Source organism: Cordyceps fumosorosea (genome assembly GCF_001636725.1).
Source record: "Cordyceps fumosorosea ARSEF 2679 chromosome Unknown scaffold_35, whole genome shotgun sequence".
NCBI lineage: Eukaryota > Fungi > Ascomycota > Sordariomycetes > Hypocreales > Cordycipitaceae > Cordyceps > Cordyceps fumosorosea.
The window spans coordinates 70,707-87,384 of NW_017387335.1; the positions used below are offsets into that span (position 1 = coordinate 70,707).

At 56.1% G+C, this 16,678-nt stretch overlaps 5 protein-coding genes across 5 annotated transcripts; 3 read left to right on the forward strand and 2 right to left on the reverse strand.

Moving 5' to 3' along the window:
• Positions 1-482: 482 nt before the first annotated feature.
• ISF_08761 (Ataxia-Telangiectasia Mutated) lies at positions 483-9,360 on the forward strand (the record flags this gene model as incomplete). Its single annotated transcript, XM_018852364.1, has 3 exons — positions 483-516; positions 575-1,390; positions 2,489-9,360. 3 exons carry the CDS (start codon positions 483-485, stop codon positions 9,358-9,360), a joined length of 7,722 nt encoding a protein of 2,573 aa, XP_018700441.1.
• A 250-nt stretch (positions 9,361-9,610) lies between these two features.
• ISF_08762 (hypothetical protein) lies at positions 9,611-10,498 on the forward strand (the record flags this gene model as incomplete). Its single annotated transcript, XM_018852365.1, has 1 exon — positions 9,611-10,498. One exon carries the CDS (start codon positions 9,611-9,613, stop codon positions 10,496-10,498), a length of 888 nt encoding a protein of 295 aa, XP_018700442.1.
• A 375-nt stretch (positions 10,499-10,873) lies between these two features.
• Positions 10,874-11,795, forward strand: ISF_08763 (Cwf15/Cwc15 cell cycle control protein; the record flags this gene model as incomplete). The annotated part of the gene is made up of 4 exons (XM_018852366.1): positions 10,874-10,906; positions 10,974-11,438; positions 11,512-11,685; positions 11,742-11,795. 4 exons carry the CDS (start codon positions 10,874-10,876, stop codon positions 11,793-11,795), a joined length of 726 nt encoding a protein of 241 aa, XP_018700443.1.
• Positions 11,796-12,037: 242 nt separating this feature from the next.
• On the reverse strand, positions 12,038-13,642 carry ISF_08764 (Carbohydrate kinase, FGGY; the record flags this gene model as incomplete). Its single annotated transcript, XM_018852367.1, has 2 exons — positions 12,038-12,928; positions 13,058-13,642. The coding sequence occupies 2 exons, from the start codon at positions 13,640-13,642 to the stop codon at positions 12,038-12,040; spliced, it is 1,476 nt and encodes a 491-aa protein (XP_018700444.1).
• A 976-nt stretch (positions 13,643-14,618) lies between these two features.
• ISF_08765 (Cation efflux protein) lies at positions 14,619-16,403 on the reverse strand (the record flags this gene model as incomplete). Its single annotated transcript, XM_018852368.1, has 3 exons — positions 14,619-15,217; positions 15,272-16,040; positions 16,092-16,403. The coding sequence occupies 3 exons, from the start codon at positions 16,401-16,403 to the stop codon at positions 14,619-14,621; spliced, it is 1,680 nt and encodes a 559-aa protein (XP_018700445.1).
• Between the last annotated feature and the right edge of the window lie 275 nt (positions 16,404-16,678).

The following is a 16,678-nucleotide window of genomic DNA, read 5'->3' on the forward strand; positions in this document are numbered from 1 at the left end:
CGAGAGTGTATGCCTACCATTCACGACAAACGGAGGCAACAGCATTCAGCGTCGAGCAGCGTCCGCCGTTAAGGATATGCCTTGCTGTATCACGCATTGTAATGGCTTAATAACTCTATTACATGTTTCAGGAGCCCGAATTTTACTCCCCGAGTCCGAAAGTCTATTCCTACCAGCATGGCGGAGCTACTTGGCGTCAAAGAGTTAGCAGTAGTGGAAGTGAGGCCCGTACATGGAGGTACCGATCGCGAGGGACGACAGGGAGGAGATAGAATTGGGAAATACATCTCCCGCTAGAAAATCAAGAATTTAAGCAAATTGCAATCAATAATTATCACAGAGTGCATAACATGATCAAGACTATGGCGTCACGTGTGTGAGGCCTGGATTCGTCAACGGCTTACCAACGAACAGCAAAGCACCCTTGTCGCGCTCACGACGCTACACCCCTTGGTCTTGGTCAACACAGGTGCACTTTCGCCATGACCTCGGCGTATACGGTGAAAACAATTACAAGTTAGTGGCTATAAAGCGCTTTATCATTGAATGGAAAGCTGATACCTCAATGATGCAGTCGACCTCGCCGCTGGTCCAGTCAAAACACGCGATAAGGCCCTGGACGACCTGAACCAGCTGCTGAGCCGCAACAATGCCGCTGCCATTGACTTGTCCGAGCTGGGAGACAAGGCCTACCATGACATCTTTGAGGCTCTTTTCAAAACAGTTCTTGAGCAAAAACCGAAGTACTTTGACAAGAAGACCTCAAAACCCGCAGAGCTTCGCCTAAATAAATGCGCGAGAGCTGTGAGGGCAGCAGCAAGCCGAGGAGCCGCGAAGCTCAAACAAAAGACACTATCCGCAATCATCGATCACATCACCCAAGTTTTGCCGGGGCCCGGAGATGTATTTGTGCGCCCGCTTCTCAATGACTACGTCAAGGCTCTCACAGAGCTCCTCTCCCGTGCTGCCAACGTGGAGTACTTCTCACGCAAGGACGGCCGCCTCTGGCAGATATGCGTCGACTTCTTCCTTGACATCATTTCCAGTCGCATCCCGCAAAATGGCCCTGCTGATCAGAGTTTAATTGGCCGCAATTCGCCTGCTCCAGGCACGCCACGGTCGACCTTGCGCTCCAACTCAGGATCTCTCCTGAGCCAGAAGCCACCAGAGATCACAGATGGAGAGCCCGTCCGAGACGCTCTGGAAGGCCTTCTCTGCCTTGTGACCGCTCCAAATGCTCATGTTTTGAGCCGATACCAGGATATTGCCAGTGCGTCCTTGAGAGTGCTGCGCCTTCACAACCTGAGCCTTGGATCTCTGCAGACCATGAGTTTCGCCGTAGTCAACAACATTATATCAGCGACCCAGTTGGATAACCCGGCTTATACGGGTACTCTTGTTCAAGATCTTTTGCCATTGATGACTCACTGGTGGAGAGCAGACAGGGTATCGCAAGACGACACAATCAAGTCACTGCGGAACGAAATCCTCAGGACCATTCTGCTTTCCCAACTGCATATCGAGAATTTGGCTATCAATAAATGGACCGATGCTGTGAGGGAAGATGTCGTTTATCTATTGGAGCCTCTATGGCAGGAATACTCGAAACGAAGCTCCCACAACCAGCTCCAACTTCGCGACATCACATTCGTGACAAGTCTTCTCCCAAAAGACTATCTCCAAATCGGCATCTTTGGACTAAACCCGTTAAACACAGACTCTGAGAGTCAATGGGGTATTGTTCAGTGCATAGCATCTCTGGAAGCGATTTTAGGACGGCAAAAACCGCACGCAATTTCGTCGCAAAGAACTGAGCAGCCGCGAAAAAGGCGTCGAGTTGACCAAGCAAACAACCGTCTTCGAGCACGACTCAAAGATCGACAAACAGAGATTATGCATACCGCCCTCCAAGTCATACCTTTCATAGTGGCAACTACAGCCCTAGCCGACGACGAAGTCCAAGATTTGCTCCCTGAGCTCGTTGGCTTGACAACTCACAAGAATGCAAGTATAGCGTCTTGGGCTCTGGTGGCATGCTCGAGCTGTCTTCAACTCTCCAAGGCAACCAACGACATGGTCGAAGACTGGAAGCAGCTTTGGCAAGTGGCAACCAGAGCTATTAGCCTGCAAAGCACATGTCGCGCTGCTGGCCTGCTGATCCATACTATTCTGGAAACAGACGTCCTACCTCACCATTCTTTATCAGCAGATATAAACAGCATCGTCACAACAGCCGATGTGAACGGACCTGCAGTGTTATGTGACACGTCTATTGGTCTTATGCATCACCTTCTCCACCTCAGGAATACCATTTTACCAAGCGCAAGCCAAGCAACGTCCAACTACATTATACGATGGGCCTTGTCGCTCTGGAATCCCGCAGATTCTTCTGCGCCTTCATCGCAAAGCCAATCAGTGCAGCCAATCTACTTGGTCAACTTGTTACGAGCTTGCTGTGGGATGAAGCTAGCTGTTGCGAATATGACAGAGTCCGTCATTGGTGGTGTAGTCTGCGAGACGTGGAAGCTTCAACAGGACATTGGCCCGTTCAACGAGTACCTGCTTCTTCTGAACCATAAATCAGACGCCAGCCCCCTTGTTACTTGCGGCCACCAGCCTTCTGTAGAGTCAAATGGGACCACATCTGACTCGAACACCTACTTTCCGTCGAAGAAGCTCTTGTTGGAGTTGGTTTATCCCAAGTTTGAGGAACTCAGCGAACTATGCACGTCTTGGTCGAAGAAACCGAATGAGGGCGGCACTCAGATATCGCAGGAAAGATTCGAAAGTCTTTTGTCAGCCTCGATAGTCGGCGCGATGCTGCTGCCTGAAATCTCTTATCTCAACTCAAGCCAATCTGCTTTGGTAGAGAGTCTCATCATGAGCAACATCGAGAGGGGCATCACGCAGGCCCTTGCCTCCGTAGACGCAAATTCGTTCATCCAGCAAATTCTCCGCAACATCAGGCCGTGCATTCCAGACCTAGACCATGTTGGAATAGAGCGACTACATGGGGAAAACGAGGCTCTTCTGAGATTGCTGACACTCTCTTTTGATGCGCTGAGGAAGCACAACCTGCTCAAGGATTCGGCTGGCAGTTACGACATGATGGAGATTGATGACGAGTTCGAGTCTCAAGGCAGCCGGGGCCTAAACTTGACAGCGTCTATACCGCTTCCACGCTCCATCCATCAGGTATCTCTAAGCCCACCATGCTTTTACGCTGATACTCGTTGTCGCCTCAACTTCATAATTACGTCGCACCGTGAAGAAAGCCAAGTCGGTCTGGTGCCTGACGCATTCATTTACGAGCTGGTCAGAATGTCTGATGAAGAGCTGCTGTCGTGCTATCCTACCTTGACAGAGCTGTTTAGCTCTGATCTTGTCACCAACCCTGACGGAGCATTGACCATCATCCAGAGACTCGGCGAAATGGTTGGCAGCAATGAATACCGATGCTGCGAGGTGGCTCTTACCGCGTGCATTGAGGTGCTGCATGGGCTGTCTAGCATGTGGCTTAGCGACAGCGGGGAGTTGTCAAATAGCGTTGGCGATTTATACCACTACTTCATCCAAACTTGCCTCGATGCAAACTTCTTTTCGCCGCGAAGCTTGAAGGCATTGTCGACACTGCTCTTCACCCTGCTGAGACTCCAGCCAGGCTATGGTACGGGTCTGAAACTGGACTCTTGCCGAACATCGTTGCTGTTCATTCTCAGGGAAGGTTCCATGGCCGTCAAATACTATGTTGCGGAAAGAATTGCAGACTTGTTCGAGCTTTACATCCTCATGCTGCACGACGAAGTATTTGTCGATGTTCTTGGCAGCTTGCCGGCGGACCCGGAAAGCGAGGCAGGGATAGCATGTCGGTTACTGGTGCTCTCCAATCTAGCACAGAGATGGCCAACCCTGTTGCGACGCTGTACATATCACATCTTTGAGATTCCTGGAAAAATCTCGTCGGTATCAGAACACGCTCGTCGATGCATCGCAGATATATCTCGCTCTCTGGACCTGACATCGCCAAAGGAGCTCTTTGGTCTCTTCACTCGTCAGCTGCTCTATACCTGGATGGAGAGCGATTCGGTTGAGGACATCCCGTTTGCAATTTTTGGATTCGAGTCCCTGGGCGAGCTGTTGACCAGTGCGCAGTCCGATGCCATCGGGTTATCGACAATGAGGGGCCAGAATGCTGTTCGAAGCGAAATTGCAAGGCACATTGGCAAGACTGAGGTTGAGCTGCTTCAGGCCAACTTCGCCGCGGCCATCACGTATAGCACGGCCTTCACTGCTGCTTTTGATCCGTCAAGCAAAGACAATGGCGAGGCCAAGATCAAGAAGAAGATGGGAAGTAAGCTATTTACGGAAAGCATATACATCAGCTTCGTTGATATTGTCGCCTACTTCTTCGACATCATCGACCAGGAAGATGCCGTCGACAGAGTCTTTGCAAAGAGCGAGGAGCTAACATACGCTGCCAAGATTTACAAGGACATCACCAAGATAGCGCAGTCCGATACGAAGCTCCCGCCGAATCAGCAGCCCATGTTTCGTGCCAAATATGTCATCCATGAGCTGGCACGGTTGTGTCAAGGCACCGAGTTTTTGTTCAGCGAGCTTTGGACTCCCGCGTTGATCGTGTCCATTGCCAGGAAGCTGTTCAACACGGTTCATCCCGCCTTGGGATCTTTGCATGCTTGCTCTGTGTTGAGAAAAGTGCGGATTCTGATTTGTCTGGCGGGACCTGTCGCCCTCGAGTCTTACTGTTTGGAGATGCTGCTCAACTCTGTGCGGACCTTGATGACGGACTCGGAGTGTGCTGACGATGCCTTGGGAATCAGTCAATACTTACTGGAAAACGGGGCGCGTCATCTTCAGCAAACTCCCTCTTTCCTGGCAGGTTATTCTTTATCGGCCCTGGCTTCTCTCCGAGTTTTCCTCGAGTCCAGCCAATCCAGCACCACCCAGGAAAGCCAATTCAAGGCTACGATGAGTAAAGCCACCAAGTTCCACAAGTGGCTTGCGGCCTACCTGGATAATTACACGTCACCGGCGTTTAAAAATGAATCGCAAAAACTGTCATTCAAGTCCATCACGGGCTCAGCTGCCCATGTACGGTCGTCAGGCAATGCTGACCATAGCACCTGTGAGAGCAAGCTACTGCTTGACATTTTGCGGGATGGCAACGCGAAGCATGAGCTGCTCAACGAAGAGTCCCGAGAGTTGGCCATGGGACTCTTGTGCGGTGACTTCAGCATCCCCGAGTACATCAGCAACGATATGCTCAGCACAGACGGCGATGCAGTGCTGCATGCAAGTGCGGTATGGAAGAGTTGCAGCACAAAGGCTCTGAGCGCAAACTATTTGTCATGGGCAGGCAGAGTGGTTGGAAGAGCGTTTGCTGCATCTGGAGACATACCAGAAGGCATCGTTGCAGAGTCGGACATGGCAACTTACAGCAAAATCGCAGCCGGCCCTAACGGTTCCGAGATGGGCTTGTTGAGTCTGCTTCAGAGTCTCACTTCCAACAGTGACACATTGACGGCGGGTCTGGCTGAGTCTGTCTTGAGAGCGGCCATATCTAAAGCAGTGCTGCAGGAAGATGAACCGCTCCTCATAGCCTGCCAGAGAAGCTTGGCAGAGCCTTTGTATCTCACCTCGCAATGGTCACTCTACCGGTCACCGCCCTCCGAGAATGAGCAGTCACAGCCGAGCCAGGACGAGCAATCAATATGGGACAGCGACATCACCTCTGACAGATGGCTTTCTGATCTCGCAGTTTTGATGGCAAACTCGGTTCCGGACTCCATTCTACTGTCAGTGCTCTCCCCGGTCCTGTCCAAGGTCAAAGGATTCGCAGAGAAGGCGTTTCCGTTTATTGTCCACCTAGTTCTGCTGTTTCAGCTCGAGCAGCAACAGGTAATGAGGCGCTCCATTTCAACAGGTTTCAAGTCTTGGCTGCAAGTGAAAGTCGACTCGGCGCGACCCAGAATCGCGCTTCTGATAAACACGCTGCTCTATCTCCGCACACAAGAGTATCCAAAAGAGGGCTCGATAAGTGACCGGCTGCATTGGTTGGAGGTTGACTACTCGTTGGCAGCGGCTGCCGCAACGCACTGCGGCATGTACAAAACAGCACTCTTGTTTGCCGAGCTAGCATCTATTGAGACCGGTCGACAATCTAGACGTGCCTCTTCGGCCCGTGAGAGTGACCTCAGCTCGACGCTCCTGTCCATATTCGAAAACATTGACGACCCAGACGCATACTACGGATTGCCTGAAGAGGCCACCCTGTCAAAAGTGCTGTCGCGAATCACGTTTGAGAATGACGGGATGAAGAGCGTGGCTTTCCTCGGTGCGCAATTTGACAGTCACATTCGTCTGCGGAACGGCTCTAGCACGGTCGATGCCCAGGCTCTTGTTGGCGCCTTGAGTTCGCTTGGGTTGTCCGGGCTGTCCCATTCGCTGCAGCAGACGCACCAAACCATCGATACCTCGCCTGCTGCTACAGAAAATACATTCAAGGCTGCGCAAAGGTTGGAAATGTGGAATTTACCGGCGCCAAAGGACAGCGATAGTTTCGCAGTGACAACCTACAAGGCATACCAAGCCATACACAACGCAACCGAGGTTGCATCTGTCCGAAAGGTCGTGTATGAAGGTTTTGCCAAGACTATAGGCAGTGTCACTGGAAACAACAGGCCTACCATATCTATGCTCAGAAATAAGCTGGGCACTCTTGCTGCTTTGAGCGAACTGGACGATCTGATGAGTATTTCACGCGGCGATGGGCTGAGCAATACCCTTGACGTATTCCAATCGCGCGGTGATTGGATGAAACGCGGACGATTTGACGACATAAGCAACATCTTGTCATGCCGAGGCACGACAATGAGTATGCTGAGTCAACACTCCAACATCCTTCAAGAAGCCAGTCTATCGACTTCTGCGATGCGAAAAGCAGAGGTGCAGTCGCTTTTAATGTCGTCTGAGCTATATAGGTTCCACGAAGCCACACAGGAATCTCTCAATATCGCCACATCGCTCTCCAATCTGATCCCTGCTTGCCGCGACTTGGATCTGCATGTTGACGCATCCGTTAACATCGAGGTGGCCAACGCGTTGTGGGATCAAGGAGAGATGAGCACTGCAATACAGATGCTACAAACCATCGACACGGACTCGGTTCTGAACAGACAGGCAATTCCCGTCACCAGAGCAGATTTGCTTGCCAAGATTGGAGACAGGTTGTCTATTGCCCGACGGGAGAAGCCCCGCGACATTCAGAAGAAATATCTTGAACCAGCCCTCAAGGAGATTGGCAGCGCAAATTATGGCACGGAAGCCGGCCTCGTGTTTCATCAATTTGCACTGTTCTGCGACGGACAGCTTCAAGACGCCGATGGACTTGAGGATCTGGAGAGGCTGCAAAATTTGCGAAAGGCGAAGAGCGACGAGGTTTCAGAGTTGAAGGAGCTCATTGCGTCGACAAAGGAGAGCCAACTTCGCAAACGATACGACTATGTGCTGTCCAAGGAGAAGCAGTGGCTGGAACTGGACGAGCAGGAGCTGCGGCGTGTCGAACAAACCAGAAGCGAATTCGTTCGACTGAGTGTGGAAAACTATCTTCTCTCGCTCATTGCTTCCGATGCTCATAACAATGACGCGCTACGTTTCACAGCACTATGGCTAGAGAGGTCCGCGGAAGAAGGGACGAATAAGGCCGTCGCTCGCTATCTTCCCAAGGTTCCAACGCGCAAGTTTGCAAGTCTCATGAACCAGCTCACATCACGATTACAACACAGTGATTCTGCTTTCCAAAAACTCCTCATCGAGTTGGTGTACAACATCTGTGTCGACCACCCATACCATGGAATGTATCAAATCTGGTCCGGCACAAAGGTGAGGGTGCAGTCCAAGGACGAGGTAGCCGTCCAGCGAGTCAAGGCCACAGACAAGGTCGCGCAGAGACTGGCGGCTACGAAGGCCGTTGCCAACATCTGGCTGTCCATTGAAAAGACAAGCAAGTATTACCACGGCTTGGCAGTGGACAGAGATGCCAACAAGTACAAGGCAGGGGCCAAGTTCCCTCTGAAGGATTCCCAGGCTGGTTTGAACATGGTCATAGGGCTGGCCAAGTATCATATTCCACCACCCACTATGCATGTCGAGATCCGCGCCAACAAGGACTACTCGACGGTCCCGACGATTGCCAAGCTGGAGCCGTCCATGACCATTGCGGGCGGTGTCAGTGCCCCCAAGATCATCACTGCTATTGGCACGGATGGTAAAAAGTACAAACAGCTTGTCAAGGGAGGCCATGACGATCTGCGCCAGGACGCCATCATGGAGCAGGTATTTGCTGCCGTGTCCTCGCTGCTCAAGCATCACCGCTCCGCGCAGCAACGCAACCTCGGCATCCGAACGTACAAGGTGCTCCCGCTGACAGCCACGTCGGGTCTCATCGAGTTTGTCCCGAATACGATACCACTGCACGAGTTCCTCATGCCTGCGCACGAGAGATATTACCCTAAGGACCTGAAAGGCTCACAGTGTCGCAAGGAGATTTTCAACGTGCAAAACAGGAACATGGAGACGCGCATCAGCACCTACCGAAAAGTAACGGACCGCTTCCACCCTGTCATGAAGTACTTCTTTATGGAGTACTTTGAGGATCCAGACGAATGGTACGCGAAGCGGCTGGCCTACACCAGAACCACGGCCGCGATTTCCATGCTCGGCCACGTTCTCGGCCTTGGCGATCGGCACGGCCACAACATCTTACTGGACACGAAAACAGGCGAGGTCGTGCACATTGACCTGGGCGTGGCGTTTGAAGCAGGCCGCATCCTACCCGTGCCCGAGCTCGTGCCGTTCCGCCTAACACGCGACATCGTCGACGGCATGGGCATCAGCAAGACGGAGGGCGTCTTCCGGCGCTGCTGCGAGTTCACCCTGGACGCGCTGCGCGACGAACAGTACTCCATCATGACGATCCTGGACGTGCTGCGCTACGATCCGCTGTACACGTGGTCCATCTCGCCGCTGCGGCTGGCGAAGCTGCAAAAGGCGCGGGACAACCAGGACGAAAACGAGCCGCCGACGGCCGACGACGCGGAGGACGGGGGCGAGAAGCAAGGCCGAGGCAACAAGAGCGGCGGGGGTCGGGCGAATGGCGAGCGCAAGACGGCGGGCAAGAACGTGAACGAGCCGTCGGAGGCGGACCGCGCCTTGGAGGTTGTTAGGAAGAAGCTTTCAAAGGCACTGAGCGTGACGGCGACGGTCAACGACTTGATCAACCAGGCGACGGATGAGAGAAATCTGGCTGTGCTGTACTCGGGATGGGCAGCGTATGCTTAGCTACTCGGTCCGTGCTGGGTTTATTTTTAGAATAATTATTTGGCTACATTGAGCGTCCTTTTTCTTCCTTCACCACTTGTCTGTCTGCGCTTCCGCCTTGTCTTGCACACGCAGAGATGGATAGTTTTCTCGTGACCACCTCTACGTCGAATGGAAAAGAAATCGAGAAGATTGCCCCAAAGTAGATTCTGCAATGTAGCATAAAAGTCGGTTTTTCACGGAGTCTATCCGTACCCTTTGAAACGTCGTTATGCTGGTTTCTTACGGCCTCGAAAGTACACCCCAATCATCATCTATCATTTTCCGCCGTCAACTCTGCCATCAACCCACCCTTGTCCCTGCGCTTCGCGTCCTCCGCCAGCTTCCTGTCCACCACATCCGAAAACTCCTTCGTCTTGTCCAGCGCCATCTGCGCGCACCGCACAAACAGCTGCGCGTCCACCGCGTCATCCCCCAGCTTCGAGATCTGGCAAATCTCCCCGTGCCTGTTCATGCTAAACGTGCAGCTGCTCCTCCGCAGCTGCTCCTCCAACCACGTCGCGTCCAGCAGCACCTTGGCCTCCTCCCCCTCCTCCTCCCCCTCGCCACCGAAGAAGCTAAACGTCACGCAGAACGGCGAGTGCAGCCAGCTGAGCGGCACCGGCTCGCGCTCCGCCGACGTGTACACGGTCAGCGCGCCGCCCTCCATCGTCGTCTCCGGCCGGCGAAAGTGCCGCAGCGCCGCGACGGCCGCCAGGCACGCGGCGTCGAGCAGGTTGCCGTCGTGCACGAGCACGTGCAGGTCCACGCGCACCGACCAGCACTTTTGCCCGGCGACCAGGCACAGCGACTCGGTGTCGAGCGCGCCGGAGCGCCGGATGGTCTTCTCGAGGAGCCGCGCGAGGAGCACCTCGGCCTCGGCGGGGCGGTTCACCTCGAAGGAGGGCGCGACCATGGGGCCCAGCTCCGAGGCGATGGTGAAGATGCCGTCAAACGGCCGGTCGGAGAACGGGACCGTGACTTCTGCGGAGACTTTGGCCAGGACTCTGATGGCGAGTTAGTAAGGAAACTGGGAGGTCTTGTAGGAGGATATGTGAGGAAACACACTTTGTCTTGCCGAATTGCACTTCAGCAATGCCATACTCGTCGCCGAATGTAAGCTTTAGTGACCTATATTGTTCAAACTTGCGGTTGTCTAGACGCAGCCCCTCGGCTAGTGCCTGTATGACAAAGGTCTTTTCGCTCAATGACGGCTCCGCTTCTCGTGGCATTTTGAATAAATTTATGAATTTTAACAAGAATCCTCTTCAGAATTTCTTGTCAGTTGCAAGGACTTGGAGGTGGTTGAACAGGCATAGGTCTTGCAAAGAGCAAATTCTGCCGGGCGGTGGGCACTTTTTTGCCTGTTTGTACGCGGTCGCCTAGCCGTATTCGACGGCTCAAGACCAAACGGCGACATCATCCAACCTCTTTTCTATCTCGTCTTTTTCCATCGCCCTGCTTTAATACCTGCGCAATATAAAAGACACACACCATGACTACAGCCCATAGACCTACCTTTGATCCGGTAATACCTACTCCCCACCCCTTATCAAGATCACCGGCCAATTCTAACCTCTCCACTCCCGCGGCAGGCCCGTGGCAAGGACGCCCTCCGCGGCCCGGCCTACCACCAGCGCCTCCTCCCCGCGCACACGCAGCTCAAGTACCGCCGCGCCGGCCAGGGCGGCGCCGCCGACGACGGCGACGACGACGACAGCTCGCACGACCTGGCCACCCAGCTCCTCGCCGCCGAGGCGGCCCACTTCGCCAAGAAGAAGGGCACCGGCGCGCCGCTGGCCATCGAGGACGGCGAGAAGACGGCGGCCGGCGACGCCGCTGCGAAGAGGTCGCTGCCTGCGAGCGGCGAGGCCGAGGAGGAGGACATGCATGCGAAGCGGCGGCGGATATTAGAGGAGACGAGGGACATTGACGCCGACGACAGCGACGAGGAAGAGGACGACGACGATGACAGCGACGACAGCGACGATGAGGACGCGGAGCTGCAGCGGGAGTTGGAGCGCGTGCGGCGGGAGCGCGAGGAGAAGAAGAAGCAAGAGGTGAGCGTTTCGGGGGTGGAAGCGGGCGCAGACCCACGGTGTTGAGGGGATGTTTGCTGATTCAGTGTTGCAGGAACTCGCGCGCGTAAAGGAGGAGGAGGATGCGCGGGAACGCAATATTGCGCTGGGCAACCCGCTGCTCAACAAGCAGGACTTTACGATGAAGAGGCGCTGGGACGACGACGTCGTCTTCAAGAACCAGGCGCGCGGGACGGAGGACAAGGGCAAGAACAAGGGGTTTGTGAATGTGAGTCTACTCTTTACTCCTTGTGACCCTGCTGCCAGATACTAACAGCCTTGCAGGATGCGCTGCGCTCGGACTTCCATAGACGATTCATGAGCAAATACGTTAGATGAGAGCAAGCCAAGGTAAACCGAGCCTTGTGTATGATTAATAGAATCCAACTTGAGACACCTCCCACAGCCCACTCAAGTGACGAAATACCCTCCCTCCTCACCCCTCCTCGTCCGCCAGCAGCCTCCGTTCCATCTCCTCAAACGCACCCAGCACGTTCCCGTACGCCTCGTACGCGCCCTCGCGGTACCCCTCGTCCACCTCCTCCACCGCACCGTCCTCCCGCCAGCGCTCCGCCAGCACCTCATCCACCGTCTGCCCGTCGCGCCGCTCCAGAGCCCACAGGGCCTTGTGCGCGCCGCCCCGCGCGCACGCGTCGCCGCCCGCCTAGCGCCTGCGACTCGACAATCAGCCGGGCGTCGGTGGCGGCAGGCCACGCCTCCGCGACGCGCAGGTCGCTCCCGTCGGCGGCCGCGCAGGTGAAGCGCCACGTGCCGGCGCGCAGGTTCGGCACCGTCTCGCGGAGGTCAAAGTACAACCCCATCTTTGCGCGACCCCCCTGGATGTCCAGCGGCGGCGTCTCCGCGATGGCTCTGTCAAACGCCGCCCAGCTCCCGTCCGCGGCGCCGGGCAGGTCGTCGCGGACGCGCTCGCGCGCCAGCCCGCCGTTCTTGTAGCACAGCATGAACATGTAGTGCCCGGGGGTGGTCGGGTGGTTGAAGTAGTGGTGGTCGGCGTCCGGCGCGGCCGTCTCGGTGTGCATCAGGAAGGTGGTGGAGGTGCCGAGGGAGATGATGGCGTCGCCGGGCCGCAGCGGCAGCGCGAGCAGCGTGGCGGGATTGTCCCCGGTGAAGGGCAGCACCTGGCAGTCGGCGCGGAGGCCGTGTCGCGCGGCAAAGTACCCGGCGACCGGCCCGAGCGGCCGCGCGGCGTCCAGGCACGGCTCGCCGAGCATCGCGCGGAGGCGCGAGGCGGCGACGGAGTCACCGGCGGCGAGGGAGAGCAGATCCGGGTGCCAGCGGGCGGAGGACATGTCCCACAGGTTCATGCCGCAGGCGTCGCTGGCATCGATGGGCGCGATGCGCCCGAGGAGCACGGAGGCGAGCCACGAGGAGACGAGCGAGATGCGCGCGGTCCTAGCGTAGACGTCCGGGTGCACGCGGCGGAGGCGCATAATCTGCGGTCCGGTGAATCTCTGCCACAAAGTCTGTCAGCACCATGTTCATCATCTCTCTCTCTCTTTCTCTCTCTCTCTCTTTCTCTCTCTCTCTCTCTCTCTCTCTCTCTCTCTCTCCGTCACACACACCTCTGCCGGTCAACGTACATGGTGCGCGCCGCTACCCGTCACCTCCGCCAGCCGGTCCCGCCCGCCCAGCGCCCCGTCGAACGCGTCGCACTCGGCCTGCGTGCTGTGGTCCTGCCAGTTGGGCGACCACGGGTGCGCGAGCACATCCTCCCCGGCGAGCTGCGTGACCAAGGGGCGGGCCGGGTCCAGTGTGGCGAGCGCGCGCGCGGCGTCGGCGGCCCAGTACACGCTGCCGTGCTGCTGGCCGGCGCCGGAGACGCCGCGCACGCGGTGCAGGGACGCGCCGGCGGTGGTTAGACGGTGGAGGACCAGGTCGAGCGACTCGAGCCACAGCGCGACGGGCGCGTAGACCTCACCCGTGGAAGGGCGGGTGCGGACGCCTTTGGTGATGCCGTAGGAGGGGCCAAAGTCGGCGTCAAAGTCGACGTGTGCCCTTGCGACGGCCTTGAGGTCGGGTCCCACGATAATTGCTAGCAGATGTGAGCAGGGGTTTCGCTCAGAGATGGTCAAGGTGAATCGGAGAAGGGAGGTGGGGATACCTTTGAGCTGCTGTGTAGATAGATCAAGGCCCAGGTAGAGAGGGCCGTCGTCGGCGGCGACCATGGCGGCGGTGCTTGCTCTTGTCTGGGGTAGGTATAATATATGTTCAGGCGGTATGAGAGGTGGTTCTTAAGATGTACAACTTCGTACGTAGACGATAGACTTTGGTGTTCAGTATTGCGTATGAAGCATGTGTACGCGGGAGGTTGTATATGCGCCAACTTGCAAACGGCAGACCTGGGATGGGCTTGAAAACTGGAGCTTGATGACTTCGGTGTGCAGCATCTACTGACAGGATGTGCGTCTGTCCACACTCGGTATCCAAAGCAATGGGCAAGCCGTTTTTGAGATGCAATTGGCAACTTTTTAGTCTTTTGTGACCACAGACGAGTTGTTATATGCTCCAAACCAGGACCCCGACCTCGCAAGTCAAGAGTGGTGGCTGCTCTCCTCAAGCTCGTCCCCCCACCTCGCTCTCAGCGATGCCCCTCCAAGCGGCGTTATAGCAGCGCCAATGAGGTCATGGCGCTTATAGGGTAGATGGGGGGTGACCTTGGTGTCTCACCATGCGATCAACGGAGGGCGTTGGCTTTTTTTTTTCCTTTTTTTTTTCTAGAAGCAGTAGGGTAATGGCTATACGCTCATGTATTTTAATTCTGTGTTTCCAACTCGGAGATTTCAACTGTCAGGGGTCATTTGGCATGCGCCCGTAAGGTTCCATAAAACAGGCATTGGTCTTAAACTGGACAACACATTGGACAACAACCTGGACAACAACCTGGACAATGGCAAAAACACACCAAGTAAGCTAGCGGCATTGCGACGGAATAAAAACATGTTCTTATTTTTTTCATGCATCATCACGCAGCGGGATACTCAATCTGTGCGCCCTCCCTCCTGTTGAACCTGCTCGTGTGACGTCCTGTCACTGCAGTGCGAGTCGCACGACATGAAATATACCGAGACAAAACAGAGCCCTGTACCCATATATTCAACGGTAGCCAAAAATTTTCGTCTATATTACATCGTGTATATGATTCTAATGCTTGTGGTCGTGCTCCTCCTTGGAGCCATTCTCATGCTTGTGGCCTTCGGGATCCGCATCGAGGTTGGTGTAGACAAACTCGTCAAACTTGGCATTGACCGCCGCGTCCTTGGAGACGAAGCGAACGCGCACCCGGCGCACGCCGCGGACACGTGCGCCCACCTCGGTCCGGACGGCATTCTCCACGTCGGCAAGGTCGCTGACGGTCCAGACCGCGGGGACGGCCATCTCGAGGTCGACAAGGTAGTTCTGGCCCGACTTGACGCCGCTGACGTCGCGCAGCTCGACCTCGTGGCCGTCGTTGACGTTGACAAGGGCACCTTGGGTCTGTTTGCGGATGCTGCTCTTGACGTCAGCGTCAATGGTCTGATCGATGAGCTCGTAGAGGGCCGACTTGGTGTTGTCGAAACCGGCGTGGATGACCATGATGGAAATGAGCAGGCCGCCGACGGGATCCAGCCATGCAGCGTTTTCAATAACGTTTGCGCCGATGATGGCGGCCATGGTGACGATTCCCGTGAGGCTGTCGACGCGGTGGTGGACCGCATTGGACGCGAGGACAGAAGATTTGCGTTCGCGCGCCACCTTCATAGCTGCAATGTGTTAGATGTCTTAATTTCGCGTCGTTGTGAAGGACGATTGCTTACTCGCGTGATAAAGCCACTCCTTGACGAGGATGGTTCCGGCGGCCAGCCAAGCAGCGTGAACGCTGGGGATGCCGAGATCCGCAGCGCTGTGAGAGTGACTGTGTCCATGGCCATGGCCGACGTGCTCGAGAATGTCGTGGGCTGTTTCGGGGTTGAAGTGGGCGAGCAGACTAATGCCGCTATCCCATCCCATGTAGACGCCACCGACCAGTAGCATGCCCGAAACGCCAAGTGATCCAAGGCTCTCCACCTTGCCGAAGCCCAGCGGGAAGCGATCAGAGGGCGGTTTTATGCTCCAGGAGACGGTGGCGAGGGTGAGAATGTCCGAGGCCATGTCGGCGATGCTGTGCCACGCGTCGGCGACCATGGCCTTCGAGTTGAAGGCCCAGCCGCCGATAAACTTGGCGACGGCCATGAGCAGGTTGGAGAGGAGGCCGATGCGAGTGATGCGGACGCCGGGATCGTTCTTGTTGGCGGAGACGAGGTAGGAGTTGTCGTGGTTGTGGTGGGAGTGGCCACCATGGCTATGGCTGTGGCCCATGGCGACGACGAGCTTGCGCAAGCGACGGCGCGTAAGGGTCGGGGCGAGATGGAGGACGGCCGAGGAGAGCGCGGAGGGGAGTTGGGAGGCGGTCGAGTATACGTGGTAGGCGCGGAGGTGAGATTTTGGCAAGGATGAAGGAGGGAGACGAGGAAAAAAAGAGCGACGAGAGGGAGACGCGGGGAAGCGGGATGACTGGGGGATCTCAAGGGAGTCAATGAAGCCAGACTGGTATGGTGGTATTCGTAATGCATGTATGGATAGCGTCGAGCGCGGAACGGATGAGCTTGGACCTCCACAGCGGGTGGTGATTGCGATGGCGCGGGACGGCAGGCCAATCAGAGGGCGGGGAATAGCGATGGATGCGTTGGAATTGATTGAGCTGCTGGGACTGGGGCCACTGGAACCACTGGAACTGGAACCGCTGGAACCGGGACCGGGACTGGGAATGGCGCTGAAGCTGGAGGCTCCCACAGTGGCTCCTCCAGTGCTGGGGGCACAGGTCATAGCAGCGACGGCCATGGCGGATGGCGTCACCGAGAGACACCAGGTTACCGCCAGGCGGCCAGAGCGACGTGCCTGGCGCGACATGGCGGCGACGGCGGGGGAGCTGTACAAGGTGGAGGAGGTGGAGGAGGTGGAGGAGGAGGAAGACGCGGATGTTTGCGTGGCGACCGAGGCAGTGCCATGTACAATGATGCAGGTGTATGTGTTGATGGAGAGGCGCGGCGGCCGCGAGGACAGGCAGTGATGGCGTGGCAAGACGTGGCGAGGCGTGGCGTTTGGCGGTTACAGCGTAATCATGAAACAATCATTGGTGATGGACAGATGACATCGTGAGTAGCGGGGGAATTGCTCAAGGTTCG